Genomic DNA, 12,799 nt, shown 5'->3' with positions numbered 1-12,799 from the left:
ATGTATCCTGGTCAGTATGTTGTTTTTAAGTCAATAATTGAAGCGTGATGGTATATATTTTGTGAATGTTTTTACTACAAAGTTTATAAAATTGAAGTTATGTTGTTCCAGCCTTATATGTTCTTTACTTAAATGCCTGCTACACTGAGATTGTAGAAGGATTAGTTCACGTTCATTCACAGGTAGAAAATGAAATGTGAATTTTTGTTTAGCACAATAAATACATATAAAGACTTATTATTGGCTATGTTTCTCTAATTTTTGCCAATAGGGTATGATGCAAGTAAACGCATTTGACATTTTTGGTTTCTATTTTTACATTTTTTATGTGTTTTCTTTAAAAAGTGAACTATTGTCAAGGAAAAAGAGTTTGGTCTTTGGATACATTGAAAAGCTCATTTTGGACTTGTAAGTTCCCACTGGCTTATGCAAACCTCTGAGACGTTTGTAAGAACTCTCGAGCAAGTGCAACCTTCTCAATCGTCTCAGACGTTTGCATAGGCCAGTGGAAACTAGAAAAACATTTTTTATTTTTTTTTTTTCAAAAAATTTTTCAAATTCTCTTTGACTGATTGATTTTTTTGGTTGGTTGAGCTCAGATGTTTTTCACTGGCTAATGCAAGCATGGGTATAGACCAATCACCGCACGCGTTTTATTGTTTTTATTTTGTACAATTTTTGATCTCTACTGTCGCATTCAATTACCCGCCATGTTTTTGACAATCGGGTCCAGGCCCCTTGTTCCCATAGAACCTCAATCAATGTTGTCGAGTTGTCATAGAATATTTATCAAACGCCCATCCTTTACAAAGACTACTTTGTTTTGATGAAAATGTTCCAGACAAAACAGAATGATTATGAGACTTTAAAAAAAGATCTCGAACAATTGAGAAGAGAAGTACGAATTGAACGAATGAAGGTGTCTAAAAGCGTCGAAGAGTTGAGTATAAATATTTCTGAACGGCTTGGTTTGTTTGTTTTGCGTTTCGAATGATTTGTTAGAATGTCAAATTGTGCGGCGTGTTCGAGAAAATCATCGTTGAATTTGTTGCAATTGAATAATATTAGAAACGTTCATGATATTTGCGCTCTAATTTGTCATTGATTGAGGACGAACACGAAGGGGGACAAACAGAAAAACAGTGACAAATGCCTTTTCCTGTGTGAGATATTTCAAATTCTATAGGTGATCTTTTTCTTTATTTTTTGTCATCATTTATGTAAACCTTTGCTCCGCTAGGCAAGTCTCGATCTAAGTAACCGATTATTTGTTTTGCATCCTCTAATAATAAACCAATATCAACGAAGAGTTTAAAGAAATCTCCTTTTTAAATCCTTTGCAGCATTATTAGATTCTGTCAACAGTACCAAGATAGTGATCCGTTGTTGAACAAAATTCCCTCAAGTGACAACCCGTTCACTCATCAGGATAAACCTTGTGCTGTTTTGTAATGGTGAAAGTTAACTTAAATGATACGATTACATACACGTAAATCATGGATATTGGATAATCATTTTACAATCATATTCAAAGCTATTTTTACCAACAATAAACTTGTTCAAGCATTTATAAATATGAAATACTTGCAATGTAATGCATGAAATGAAATGGATTGATTTTTATTATTGTATATGTGATAAATTACTTTAGTTATAGCATCATGGTCAATTATCCATCGTATTTCTACATCTGTGTGAGGCTTGTAGGAACAACAGTATCTTCAAAAGCAGTTCATCCTACAGTCCACTAAAACGATATTTGTATGATATATTGAGAAGATGAGAGACAGGCCTAACATAAAAATATATAGATGCCACCAACCTTAAGTCCGCCACCTCCACTTTGATTATCATTGAATGCCTTTTTCTCTGCGATCTCTTGTCGTTGTCTCTTTCTTTTTACCGCATCTGGATCTTTCAAACCACGTCCTTCCATCTATGAAAGAGGTGTATTATTTGAGCAATTTCTTTGGCGTGTCCTCATCACTCATGAAATAAAACACATTTATTGACGACGACAGTTTTTAACCAATGACATGTAAACAAACTTCTTTTTGTCTCTTAACTGCAGCTTCTTCTTGTCGCCGTCTTTTTTCTTCCTAGTGTTACGAGGAACGTTTTAGTTACAATTTAAATTATGTGTGAAATGATTCCACAAAATACGTAATGTTTGTTGACATCTTACTGGATCTGGGTCTGACGTTTGCGAGTCTTCTCCATAGAAACAACAATTTCCCATTTTTTCGTCTAAGATAACTTATTACTGTCAATTTTATTTTTAAACTACATTCATATTTGGCCACAAGAATTTTCAAATGGCTTCGTTTCGTTTTGTTTGTTTTCATTAAAATTGGATCAACCAAAATACATCACTTTTCTTTCGGGATCTCCCGTTTTCGTACGTGCAACTACGTACAACATCGTTCATCGTGAAAAAGGCGGGAAAGCTCAAATTTACAAAGTTTTTCATCGTTTGGAGTGCTTGGAGCCCAGTTGGAAACTGCATTTACAGTAGATAGCCATATGTGCTCTTCAAGAATATAAGTTGATAAAACTAAGCACAGAAATATCCGTTTCATCATGGTTTTGCATTTTACAGACACACTTGTAAAAGTACTCAGCAAAACTAATCAGTAGAAAGGACAAAACTACAGCAAATATGGAGGTATATTGTTCACACAATCTACCAATAGTCGCTGTTTGCTCGTGAGTTATTGTTATTCAATGCATGTTTCAGTACTTTGACCCATCACAAATTTTTTTTTGAAGTCTGTTGTCTTGACAAGTGGGAAAAATAGTATTGGCTTCATTGTCATTGGACACATGTAGCCTGGAGGCTGGCCATTGCAAACAACATTTTAAAATGAAATAACATGATCATTTATTGATGGTTCTTACTTCTTGTGACGGAAAGTTCTCTTAGGTGAGTTCAATACATCATGTGATAGAAATATTTGTATCTTTTCATCCAGCTATTGTCCTTGTTACAAGTGCACAAAAAATATTATGGTCTTGAATGCTATTGGAAAGGCAATTGCCTTAACTCTCCCTCCTTTGCCATCACAACTTTATTTCTTAAGTATAATACATAAGTATTGTATATAAGAAAAGAGCAACAGTTTATTGTGTGAACAAATACACTTCTCAAAGAGAAAAACACTAATTCAACAAAACTGTTGGTTGGAAATTTCTGAAAAGTATTTCAAAGCCAAAATTTTGGCTATTGGATTGTTTTCCAAGTGTTTTGAATTTTTTAAATATAAGATTTGTAATGTTTCTTAGTTACCCTTGATGTGCAAAATATGCCTTCATAAGGTCTGCAATATTGCCATGTTCATTGATAACTTTATCAATGGCTCAAATACAATCAAAAACAAATAGATTTTAATAGAGCAAAAGCTCAAACAGCCTGTGTTTACTAAATTCTATACATCTTTACTATTTGTAAAAAGACAAGATTGCATGTACTTGCTAAAATACTTGAAATTTTCTTGTATGCCACAATGTTGTTTTTCGAACTTCATTAACAACATTACTTTGATTTGTCAAGTTTTGGATTGTAATTTGCATGCTGGAATTTTAAGTGTTCTCCTGTGGCTTTGAACTTTGTTTAACATGATTTAGTAAAGTGAATTGCTTAAAAGACAAAGTAAGACTATTGGTGTTTTATGTTTGTATGTTTCATAAAAATATCACCGACATGCACCCTACATTTACATATTTAGAAAAGCAGTTCTTATAGTGTCTGAGAGGCAGGCCTGTCTTTGTTTTGTGTTACTTTGCAGACATTGTTGGGACATTATCCCTTACATTTGAAGTAGCCTCATAAATTAAAAACATTTTGCAACGCATGCAAAATGGCCTGAAAAGTCAAAAAAGTTTAAATTGGCTTACAATGATAATGTTGGTAGTAAAGTAATTTTGTCTTCAATGATAATATCGATGATCACGAACAATTTATTCATTTTTGAAGCATGCTTCCAATCATGAAGATTGCCGGCTATCGATTAGAGATTCTCATTAATCATTTTTGGTAGTCTTATCCAGGTGCTTGGAAAGCCATTGGTGTCTGGGTGTCCAAACACTCACAATTTTTGTAGTGTGGGTGTACCTTAAAGGAAGTACACCCACAAATTTAGCTTCTCATTTCAACGTTTATGTTAAGTGTACCAAATTTTCAAATTATTGAACGGGCTTTAATTGTTCGAACATTTACGAAATGACGGAAATGCGCAAGTCATTTGTATGTAATGAAACACAACAAAAGGATTTGGCAAGATTTTTGTGATGTTTGCTCGAAAAAGCAGAAAAACCGATTGAAAATAAGTAACGTGAAACAATTTTATTGCTATTCAAAGTTTCTTGCGTTATGTCATGGCGAATATGGAACACCCCCAAATCTTGAACGTTTCCAAATCCTCTTATCACACAAAACACGTCAATTGACATGGAAACTGTGATGGCATTAAGTTTGTTCTGTTGTTTTGCGTAGAAAATCATTTCTTGATATAAAGCTATTGGTTTTTAGCAATCGATTAAATGTGTCACAGCACCTTTTGCATAAATGTGCAAAAAATGGCGAACTAAGTTCTCATTGAGCCGATGTTTAAGCTTTTTAAAAAGGTTGTCATGTATGAAATGAAAATTCCTTGAGATTGTAACATGTACAACTGTAAGAAGTTTCCATTGTAATGTCGGCAATATCGAGTCCTGAGAACAACTTGTTAACGACTATCATTTAATATATTAATTTCAATGGCTATAAGGTTTGCACTGCTCTTAAACCAATCAGAATTCAGAATTTTTTCATGTATCTTATTAAATATATTAATTTCATTGGCTATAAGGTTTGCACTGAGAAGTCTTTGACGTCCTCTCACCCTAAAACTTTGTTTCATGTACTTTAATGAAGATTGTTTACCAGATTATCGGCTTAAAGACATATATTTTGCATAACACGAAGTATCAGTTTTGCAACGAGAATGTCCTTTCTTTGGCAATTATTGGCGGTAGTTGTTACCCTCTGAAGTCATATGTGAATTTCTTCATTGATTCCTCCTGCCATACTATAGTAGTTATCATCCTCGTTTTCTCTTTGCTTGGCTCTATCACGATGTCGTAGTCGATCAAAGAACTTCTTTAGTGATTGATACTTTGCTGCTTTCTGCTGGCTGTCCTTGGAACCTGCTGCTGCTGCTTCTTGAGATTCACTGTAGAAGCGTTCAAAGTTCGCCACGATGACAGGCACCGGTAAAGCTATTGCCAAAATTCCTGTGCATGCGCAGACGCCTCCAATGAGTTTACCAACTGACAGGAAAAGAATAACACTTAGAACAACACGTATAGAATGTAGAAAAATTGACATATGTGTACATTGCAACTCGTCTTACTTAGTGTTGTAGGATACATGTCTCCATATCCCAGTGTTGTCATGGTTACAATGGCCCACCAAAATGAATGTGGTATACTTTTGAATTCACTGTTTTCTGTTTTCATTTCAGCATAATATATAGCACTTGCAAACAATAACACTCCTGTAAAAAGAGATTGCAAAAACGTGTTTAAAGATCAGTGTTTCATATTGATGATTGGGATAAATAAATCTTAGACAGTACAAAAAAGACTTGTAGTGCATTTTAAGCACGCGCATGAAACTCATTGATATTGTCTGTCATCAAATGAATTCTGCTGTTTAACCGGGGCAAGTGAAAACTCTTGATGAAAAATGTTTGCAAACATGATGAGAACGTTTATAATGTAAGGAGACACTCACCAATGGAGAGAAAGAACACAAGTAATCCTAGCTCTTGTACACTTGCTTTCAACGTCAATCCAAGAATTCTTAAACCGTTCGAATGTCGTGAAAACTTGAATACTCGAAAAACCCGGACAAGTCGAACTGCTCTCAAAACTCCCACTGACGACACATCATTGCTCTTAATCAATGCAATACTAATGAAAAATGGAAGAATGGCTATTAAATCGATAAAATTCAGAATATCCTTGGCGAATTTGTATTTATTTGGTGAGCTTATCAACCTCGCCAAATATTCTATTGTGAACCATGCAATGCATGATGTTTCCAAGATGAAGAGCGGTGACTTGTGTTTATCGCTGTCGTTGTCCTTGTTATATTGTGGCAACGTTTCAATGCAAAACAAAACAACCGAGACAAGAACTACAGCACAGCTTAACCAGGCGATGATCCGAGCTGCCGTTGAAGTCTCGGGATGTTCGAACAAATTCCAAACCTTGCTCTTAAAAGTTGTCGATGTTTCCATATTTTCATTAGATTTTTCCGTGATTGAATTGTACTTCTCATCTGCACCTGTGAATAATATATGTATTTTCGTCAAATGTCAAAACTAAAAACAGCCATGGGAAAGTTATTGGGCTTCATCCAAAAACAACATTTTCAACCTAACGAAGAAAGACTTGCATCTATCAAATAACGAAAACCATCGATTACTGACAAAAACCGCCGAATATTATTGTGCTGGGTGTATAAAAAAAGCCCCCGAACAGTTTGGCAAACGTCGCTTAAATCATCAGCGCGCAAGATTTGAAAAAATCTTTTGTAGAAATAGTTGAACTTGCAATGGTTCATCCAGACAGTAAAATTTTCTCAAATAACAATTTTTAATTGTGTTACCAAGAAACACTTTTGAAATGACGCAGCCAAAAAGCAATTGGAGCACGCAGGGAGAAAATAGGACACCTGTTTTTCAAGCTGAGAAAGTTTTGACTGATGTGTACGTGAATGCTAGCTTTCAAATTTCGGATTATTTTTAATTTTTAGTTTTAAAATGCCATCTTGTTATAATCGTCATCAACTGTGCCTAAATTTGAGCCTAAACTAATCCAAATATTAATAATTGATGAATGTTTCAAGAGAATGGCAATTAAAAAGATAGAATACAAAATGATCTGCGATATGCATGCCCAGCTTTTGTGCACGCTTTCGCCAAGTTTTAGTTTAAATAACATGTGTCACATTTTATCCCTATGTGTTCCAATTGCCTTTTAGCTGCACCATTTTCGTGTGCAAGCTATTTCAAAAGTGCTTCTTGGTAACACAATCCTCACTCATAAAATGGTTATTATTTGGAAAAATTTTATTGTCAGATAATCCATTTGAAGTCCAAACAACTATTCCATCAAAGATTTTATCGGCATGCCTTGTGTGCTGATAACTTTTGCGACGCCTTTCTAACTGTTCATTTTTATTTCCATACACCCTTAATAATGTGAATGTATATGGAGATTTTCATGTTGTCTTTTTGCTCACATATCTCCACTCATGTTTAATGAAAAACGATGTGTTAACCACATCGACATGATATTTGAAGGGTAGTATAAATTATAACCTTTATCTCGCTGTAAAACATCGTCTCCAAGATCGTAGAATTGTATTTCTTTCACAAAGAGGATATCGGGAACATTATGGGGTTTAACAAGGATACCGTTACTCTGATAATATGTTAATACGGATTCAAAACATGCTCTGTTCCTATCCAAGTAATATTCTTTGTTTATCTCATCCCAGTATTTTTCACGTCTCGTTTTATCACCAAGCAGCGTATTGGGAAATCGCCGTAAGGTTGCCTCCTGTATGTCATATTTCTCGCCGCATATATTAAATTTTTGTCGGTTGCTTTTTAATTCGAGTTGTGTCGATTGTTCGGATGGAAAGGACCTTGCTCGTTCTGGAGACAAGAAACGTGTACGTCTTGGTGAATTGAGCCGAGTGTTTGCAAAAGACATTTCAATATGTTCTTGAACTTGCTCTTTTGTCTTCGTGTTTACGTATTTTGAACCATCCTTATTATAACATTCTATCTTGTCCACGTAATATTTTTTGTATAATTAAGTTGCATTTTTATTTTACACTGGTCGAATGTGCTTGTAATTCATCTCATGATAGCTTGAGCATAATTTTTTTATAGTTTTTCATTCGTTTTAGTTTTCTCCGAGACCACCATTACTTTGCCTGCTTTACCTTCTGATTATGAATTATGAACAAGTTAGCTGTTTTGTAAGTGAACTTTAATTATGCAGAGATAATTACGCTTATTAATAATATATCACACGTTGTGTTTTTGTGAAATGCAAATATTTTTTATTTTGAACTGTGAAGCTGTAGTAATCTGTCTTTTTGCAGCAATTTCATTCTTTATTGCATATATCAACATTACTTTTGTGGCTGATTGTCTCAACTAAAGAGCAGTTCCTTTCATTATCTTATTCGTTTTAATGAAAATCATATCTACTATCCTAACATCACTTTAATGATCTAACGACAGGCGTATTTAGGAAAATATAACATCGGTATAATTTAGCAAACATTTGAACCTGTAAAGTTACGACTAAAAATTTAAAATAGGTTGACAATCAGCCATTTCTGCGTTAGTCATGTAATATTTAAAATGTGAAAATTCTTCAATACACAAAAAGGCGTTCTAATTTTGTGGTGAGGCAAACAGTTTAGCAATGAAATGCATTGTAAAGTTATTCAATTCATCATATGCTAGCTACGAGTGGAAAAGATGCATGAATGCAAAATTGGAAATAGTTTTCGTAGGTTCATATGAAAAATATACCGAAAATTTTTCAATTTTACTTGTTTTTCGACGTCCTCTCATAAATATGTACATGGATTTTCGCATTGTTAATTTTCATATAAATGCTTGATAATGTTCCATTAGAGCACATCAGAGTATTATATTTTTCATTTAAAACTAACAATTCTTTCTTTACTGTGTTTATGTTCTTTTACTTTATGACACGCTTGCAAGTGTTGGACATATACATCTTCTAGTTGTGCCTTTATTTCATTTACATATTCAAGTGACGTCAATTTCTGTACAGTTTTCTTGTTCTCAGACTTTCAGAAATCAGCTGAAATATTTTTATATTTATTTTCATACATTTGATGCCCGCAATGTTCCATCGTACTTCCACAATTTCATTTCTTGTTTTTCTTGATCTTTGTCCTCTTCATCATCGTTGTGGGGATTTAACGCGTGGCTATCGTTACAATTGTGTGGACTCTCTGTATGCATAGGAAAAGGGCCCATATCGAAACACGTTTCTTCGTTGGATCTATTATTTGGTCTTCTACGGTTAAGAACTGCAAGAAAATTCTTCAGACGATTTTGTTTCTCAAATTTCTGATTGATCTCATCTGTATTTCCTTCTTCTCTACGCTGTGCCTTACTATAGAAATATTCAAAATTTGATACTATGACTGGTACCGGAAGTGCGATAGCTAGAATTCCTGTGCATGCGCAGAGGCATCCAACGATTTTGCCACCTATAATTATAGAAACTAGACGTTACTACTTTAAGTAAATTGCTGCCAGACATTAATTGTGTTTATATTTCAGCTCACCGAATGTTTTGGGATACATGTCACCGTATCCCACTGTTGTCATGGTGACAATAGCCCACCAAAAGGAATGAGGTATACTTTTGAATAAGCTGTTCTTGTGGTCCATTTCAGCATAATACACAGCACTGGAGAACAAAATAACACCTGAAAACCGTAAGTCATATAGTTGTAGTATTAGTAGTAGTGGTGTATATTATTAATTTTTATTATTCTTTATGTAAACAATGTCGGTTTTGATTGGTCAGCTACCTGCAAGTAAATCTCGATATCTGTAATTATGAGACGTCATATTTACAAATAATAGTTTCAACAATTATTGACGCCATTAAAAGACGGTTTTGAAAAAAATTAAAATGATAGCGATGTTTCTAAAAAATGTATGCAAAAGCTTTTGAACAAAAAAAAGGAAGAACTTGAATGAACCGTCTGACAAGAACGAATTACTGAAGATTTTAAAAATGTCGTACATCCATATGTTTCAATTATATTTCAGTTAGTTGAAGTGAATAATAAAACAATTATTGAATTCGGCTTTCGCATGATATCAAGATTATTTTGTTATCTGCCCCAGCTTCGCCTCGGCAGATAACATCGACCTCCTTCTGAATGATTCTTGATATCATGCTCAACCTCATCCAATAATTGTTTATTTCTCAACACAACGTTGTACATCTTTAATACACATGCGAGTGAAGTAACAATAAAACATACCAACTGTGAGAAAAAAAACGAGCAGACCCAGTTCGCCCATGCTTGCGCGCAATGTCATACCCAAAATCTGAAGGCCAGTTGAATAACGTGACAGCTTGAAAATACGAAATACTCGCACAAGTCTTACAGCCCGCAGTAGTGCCATTGAAGAAACATTGTTATTGTGTCCATTTAGCCCGAATGATATGAAAAATGGTAAAATAGCGACTAAATCGATGATGTTTAGCACCTAAAATTGATATGCAAAATATTAGACAATATTGTTTGGATCATGATTATAGTGATGATGTCATGATACCAGGTGTTAATTTATGGTAACATATGATAACATCAATTACAATGACTAAGTTATCACCTACTTGGGTGAAAAATTGATATTTATTGGGCGACGAGAAGAACCTTATTATGTACTCCAAACAGAACCACGCAATGCATATAGCTTCAATATAATAAAATGTTTCATCGTGTTTCGAATCCTTGTCGTGAAATGCTGGTAGTGTTTCAATGCAAAAGAGAACGATAGATAGCAGAACGATGGTACAACTAAATAAGGCTATAAGTCGTGCAATGTTTCCTGTGTCTGGATACTCAAACAGACTCCAAATTTGAGCTTGCAGTTTATTCTTTGGAAAATCTCTTTTTTCTTCCGGTAAAATTAACTCGCTTTTTACTGTGTTAACAACTTTATCGCCTAGCTCATAAAACTCCAGCTCTCGAATAAACAGAACATCTGGAATATGAGGCGGACGTAATATGAGTCCTCCACTTTGGTAATAAGTCAAAACGGATTCAAAACACAATCGATTTCTATCGAAGAAATACTCTCTTCTTTCCTCGTCCCAATACTCCAAGCGTTTTTCATGATCTGCCAACAAAGTCTTTGGATACCGTTGAATCGTGCTTTCAAGGATTTCGTATTTTGCACCGCAAATATTTACAACAATTCTCTCGCGTTGATTCATATTGGAGTTTTGACTTGAATTGTTTCTAATTGCTTTTTCCTCTTTACGCTGTTTGCTGTTCACTTCATCCATCCCTTCTAAATCCGTTGAAAAACTTGTGGGTCTACCATGACGACATTTTGCATCATTCCAGTATTGCATTTCAATGCTTTTGCAACTATTCTCTCAAGTTTCAGTAACACATTGGTCATACAATTGAATGGCACCTCTGGCTACGGTCTTTTCAAGTCTCTGTTTTGAATAAAGAAATGAAAATGTTAACCTTAGTTACTGAACATGTCCTTGATGGAAACGTTTGCGTTGTGACTCAAGAGATCGCATAAAAAGTTGTCAGAAAGTTTCATTCAACTATCGATATATCTTCACTGAAATGCCTCGTGAACTGAAGTAAGCCCTTCGCTTCGCCTTCTTGTTCTTTGATGCTTCACATAAACGAAGCTGTCTGTAGTTGTCTCAGGTCATCAATCGTTTTGAAATCGTCAACTGATTCAAGAACTCATATCTTTTCCAAAGTTTTCTAATTAACGACAAGGGTTGATACGTCGACAGTTTGCTACCAGAAACCTGTTTCTTGATTATTAGAAAAGAATACAATTTATCACGGATTAAAGCAACAGACACGTTCCTTACGTGATCTCTTGTAGCTTACAAACAAAGAAACCGACACTTTTATGTTATTTTGTGCTCGTGTGTTCACCGCAATTGTCCAAAATATCTTGCTATTACGCTATATTTACATCACAATTGATTTTTCCTTCCCTTAGTCCCAGCTGAGAAATTTCTTTGCAAATCATTCAGTTAATCTTACTGGGGGAACAAAATTGAATGGAATGCAAAGTTTTTAACACTTGCAACAATCCGCTTTGTTATGATAATATTCTTGCCTTTCCTGCGAAATCTTTTTATCAGAGTGTGTTGTGGTGAATGGAAATCCTGCTGTGGGATAACTTCATCACTGTTTTACCATCTTGTTTCTTGCAAAGGTTATGTACATTTTTGAAATACAATGTATATTGTATTTTTATTTGTGACATAATTGAGCACTGCTATATCCAAACTTCAATAAGCTTGTGCTCAGTATGTCACGTTGAAAAAGAAAGTTAATTTATACTCTGCTATTGCATTTATAATTGTCAATCAAGAAGGCAAAATATTATTTATAAAGCGCTTTTAAATTTGTATATCACAAGTATATTTGACTTTGTTATCGACCTTGGCAAACCTTACGAGGCAAGTAAGCAAGCCTTGCGCAGTTTGCGAATTGTTTTCTTTATTGAATGCCACTTATACTTAATTTACTCCCGGAATGACTTCATTAAAAGTGATTACCGCCGACAACTGCAAATACTCCATGTACACTGTTTGAATGTTCTTCCAGCGGATGTTGTACGAATAAATAAATTACTGGATTACAAATTGACACAATTTATGTCAATTGAAAAAAAAATGTAGTGCTCTTTTTGTTATGCTTGAAATAAAAGCTGGTAGAAACATGCACAAACAAGCTGCAGTTGAACAACTCTACAGAGGTTCGATTTTCTCCATAGATATTCTAGGTTCTAGTATATCGATGGTTGTTTCCATACTGCAAAGATATCGTTGTCGTAAATTAATACTTATTGTGTATTCATTAAACTTCTTTTATTTCAACAGTGATTATATTGAAATTCGAAAGCTTTGGTACATTTGCATTCTTCTGCCACATTGCTATTGGACAAAAAAAGTAAATTATGGT

General features: G+C 34.4%; 4 protein-coding genes across 7 annotated transcripts; 1 reads left to right on the top strand and 3 right to left on the bottom strand.

Moving 5' to 3' along the window:
• Positions 1 to 753: 753 nt before the first annotated feature.
• Positions 754 to 1,519, top strand: LOC124439044 (guanine nucleotide-binding protein G(I)/G(S)/G(O) subunit gamma-7-like). 2 transcript variants are annotated; one of them, XM_046989245.1, is made up of 2 exons: positions 754 to 939; positions 1,344 to 1,490. In XM_046989245.1, the coding sequence occupies exons 1-2, from the start codon at positions 827 to 829 to the stop codon at positions 1,450 to 1,452; spliced, it is 222 nt and encodes a 73-aa protein (XP_046845201.1). In that variant the 5' UTR covers positions 754 to 826; the 3' UTR covers positions 1,453 to 1,490. The 2 variants fall into 2 exon arrangements, 1 of the variants encoding a protein (XP_046845201.1); XR_006946254.1 differs by lacking the exon at positions 754 to 939 and adding an exon at positions 946 to 1,186 and having other exon boundaries at positions 1,344 to 1,519.
• Positions 1,520 to 1,604: 85 nt separating this feature from the next.
• LOC124439043 lies at positions 1,605 to 2,352 on the bottom strand. The gene is made up of 4 exons (XM_046989244.1): positions 2,186 to 2,352; positions 2,049 to 2,099; positions 1,823 to 1,936; positions 1,605 to 1,747 (listed from the first exon to the last, which is right to left on the bottom strand). The coding sequence occupies exons 1-4, from the start codon at positions 2,237 to 2,239 to the stop codon at positions 1,733 to 1,735; spliced, it is 234 nt and encodes a 77-aa protein (XP_046845200.1). The 5' UTR covers positions 2,240 to 2,352; the 3' UTR covers positions 1,605 to 1,732.
• A 2,372-nt stretch (positions 2,353 to 4,724) lies between these two features.
• Positions 4,725 to 7,998, bottom strand: LOC124439073 (potassium voltage-gated channel subfamily A member 1-like). 3 transcript variants are annotated; one of them, XM_046989290.1, is made up of 5 exons: positions 7,368 to 7,998; positions 6,040 to 6,328; positions 5,774 to 5,952; positions 5,391 to 5,534; positions 4,725 to 5,307 (listed from the first exon to the last, which is right to left on the bottom strand). In XM_046989290.1, exons 1-5 carry the CDS (start codon positions 7,762 to 7,764, stop codon positions 5,030 to 5,032), a joined length of 1,287 nt encoding a protein of 428 aa, XP_046845246.1. In that variant the 5' UTR covers positions 7,765 to 7,998; the 3' UTR covers positions 4,725 to 5,029. The 3 variants fall into 3 exon arrangements, with proteins under 3 accessions (XP_046845246.1, XP_046845245.1, XP_046845247.1); XM_046989289.1 differs by having other exon boundaries at positions 5,774 to 6,328; XM_046989291.1 differs by lacking the exon at positions 7,368 to 7,998 and adding an exon at positions 6,421 to 6,630 and having other exon boundaries at positions 5,774 to 6,328.
• A 608-nt stretch (positions 7,999 to 8,606) lies between these two features.
• On the bottom strand, positions 8,607 to 11,889 carry LOC124439062 (potassium voltage-gated channel subfamily A member 7-like). The gene is made up of 4 exons (XM_046989273.1): positions 10,462 to 11,889; positions 10,103 to 10,331; positions 9,392 to 9,535; positions 8,607 to 9,313 (listed from the first exon to the last, which is right to left on the bottom strand). Exons 1-4 carry the CDS (start codon positions 11,203 to 11,205, stop codon positions 8,922 to 8,924), a joined length of 1,509 nt encoding a protein of 502 aa, XP_046845229.1. The 5' UTR covers positions 11,206 to 11,889; the 3' UTR covers positions 8,607 to 8,921.
• Between the last annotated feature and the right edge of the window lie 910 nt (positions 11,890 to 12,799).

The sequence above is a fragment of the Xenia sp. Carnegie-2017 genome, unplaced genomic scaffold (genome assembly GCF_021976095.1).
Source record: "Xenia sp. Carnegie-2017 unplaced genomic scaffold, XeniaSp_v1 HiC_scaffold_19, whole genome shotgun sequence".
NCBI lineage: Eukaryota > Metazoa > Cnidaria > Anthozoa > Malacalcyonacea > Xeniidae > Xenia > Xenia sp. Carnegie-2017.
This window is presented reverse-complemented; position numbering and strand designations above follow the sequence as displayed.

Coding starts and splice junctions, on each gene's coding strand:
- LOC124439044 (XM_046989245.1), top strand. CDS start 827: ATGAAAATGTTCCAGACAAAACAGAATGATTATGAGACTTTAAAAAAA. Junction 940..1,343: donor GTGTCTAAAAGCGTCGAAGA/GTTGAGTATAAA, acceptor AATCCTTTGCAG/CATTATTAGATTCTGTCAAC.
- LOC124439073 (XM_046989289.1), bottom strand. CDS start 7,764: ATGTCTTTTGCAAACACTCGGCTCAATTCACCAAGACGTACACGTTTC. Junction 6,329..7,367: donor TGTTTTACAGCGAGATAAAG/GTTATAATTTAT, acceptor TATTATTCACAG/GTGCAGATGAGAAGTACAAT. Junction 5,535..5,773: donor TGTGTTCTTTCTCTCCATTG/GTGAGTGTCTCC, acceptor CTCTTTTTACAG/GAGTGTTATTGTTTGCAAGT.
- LOC124439062 (XM_046989273.1), bottom strand. CDS start 11,205: ATGCAATACTGGAATGATGCAAAATGTCGTCATGGTAGACCCACAAGT. Junction 10,332..10,461: donor AATATCAATTTTTCACCCAA/GTAGGTGATAAC, acceptor TATCAATTTTAG/GTGCTAAACATCATCGATTT. Junction 9,314..9,391: donor CATGTATCCCAAAACATTCG/GTGAGCTGAAAT, acceptor CTATAATTATAG/GTGGCAAAATCGTTGGATGC.
- LOC124439043 (XM_046989244.1), bottom strand. CDS start 2,239: ATGGGAAATTGTTGTTTCTATGGAGAAGACTCGCAAACGTCAGACCCA. Junction 2,100..2,185: donor AAACGTCAGACCCAGATCCA/GTAAGATGTCAA, acceptor TCGTAACACTAG/GAAGAAAAAAGACGGCGACA. Junction 1,937..2,048: donor CAGTTAAGAGACAAAAAGAA/GTTTGTTTACAT, acceptor CCTCTTTCATAG/ATGGAAGGACGTGGTTTGAA.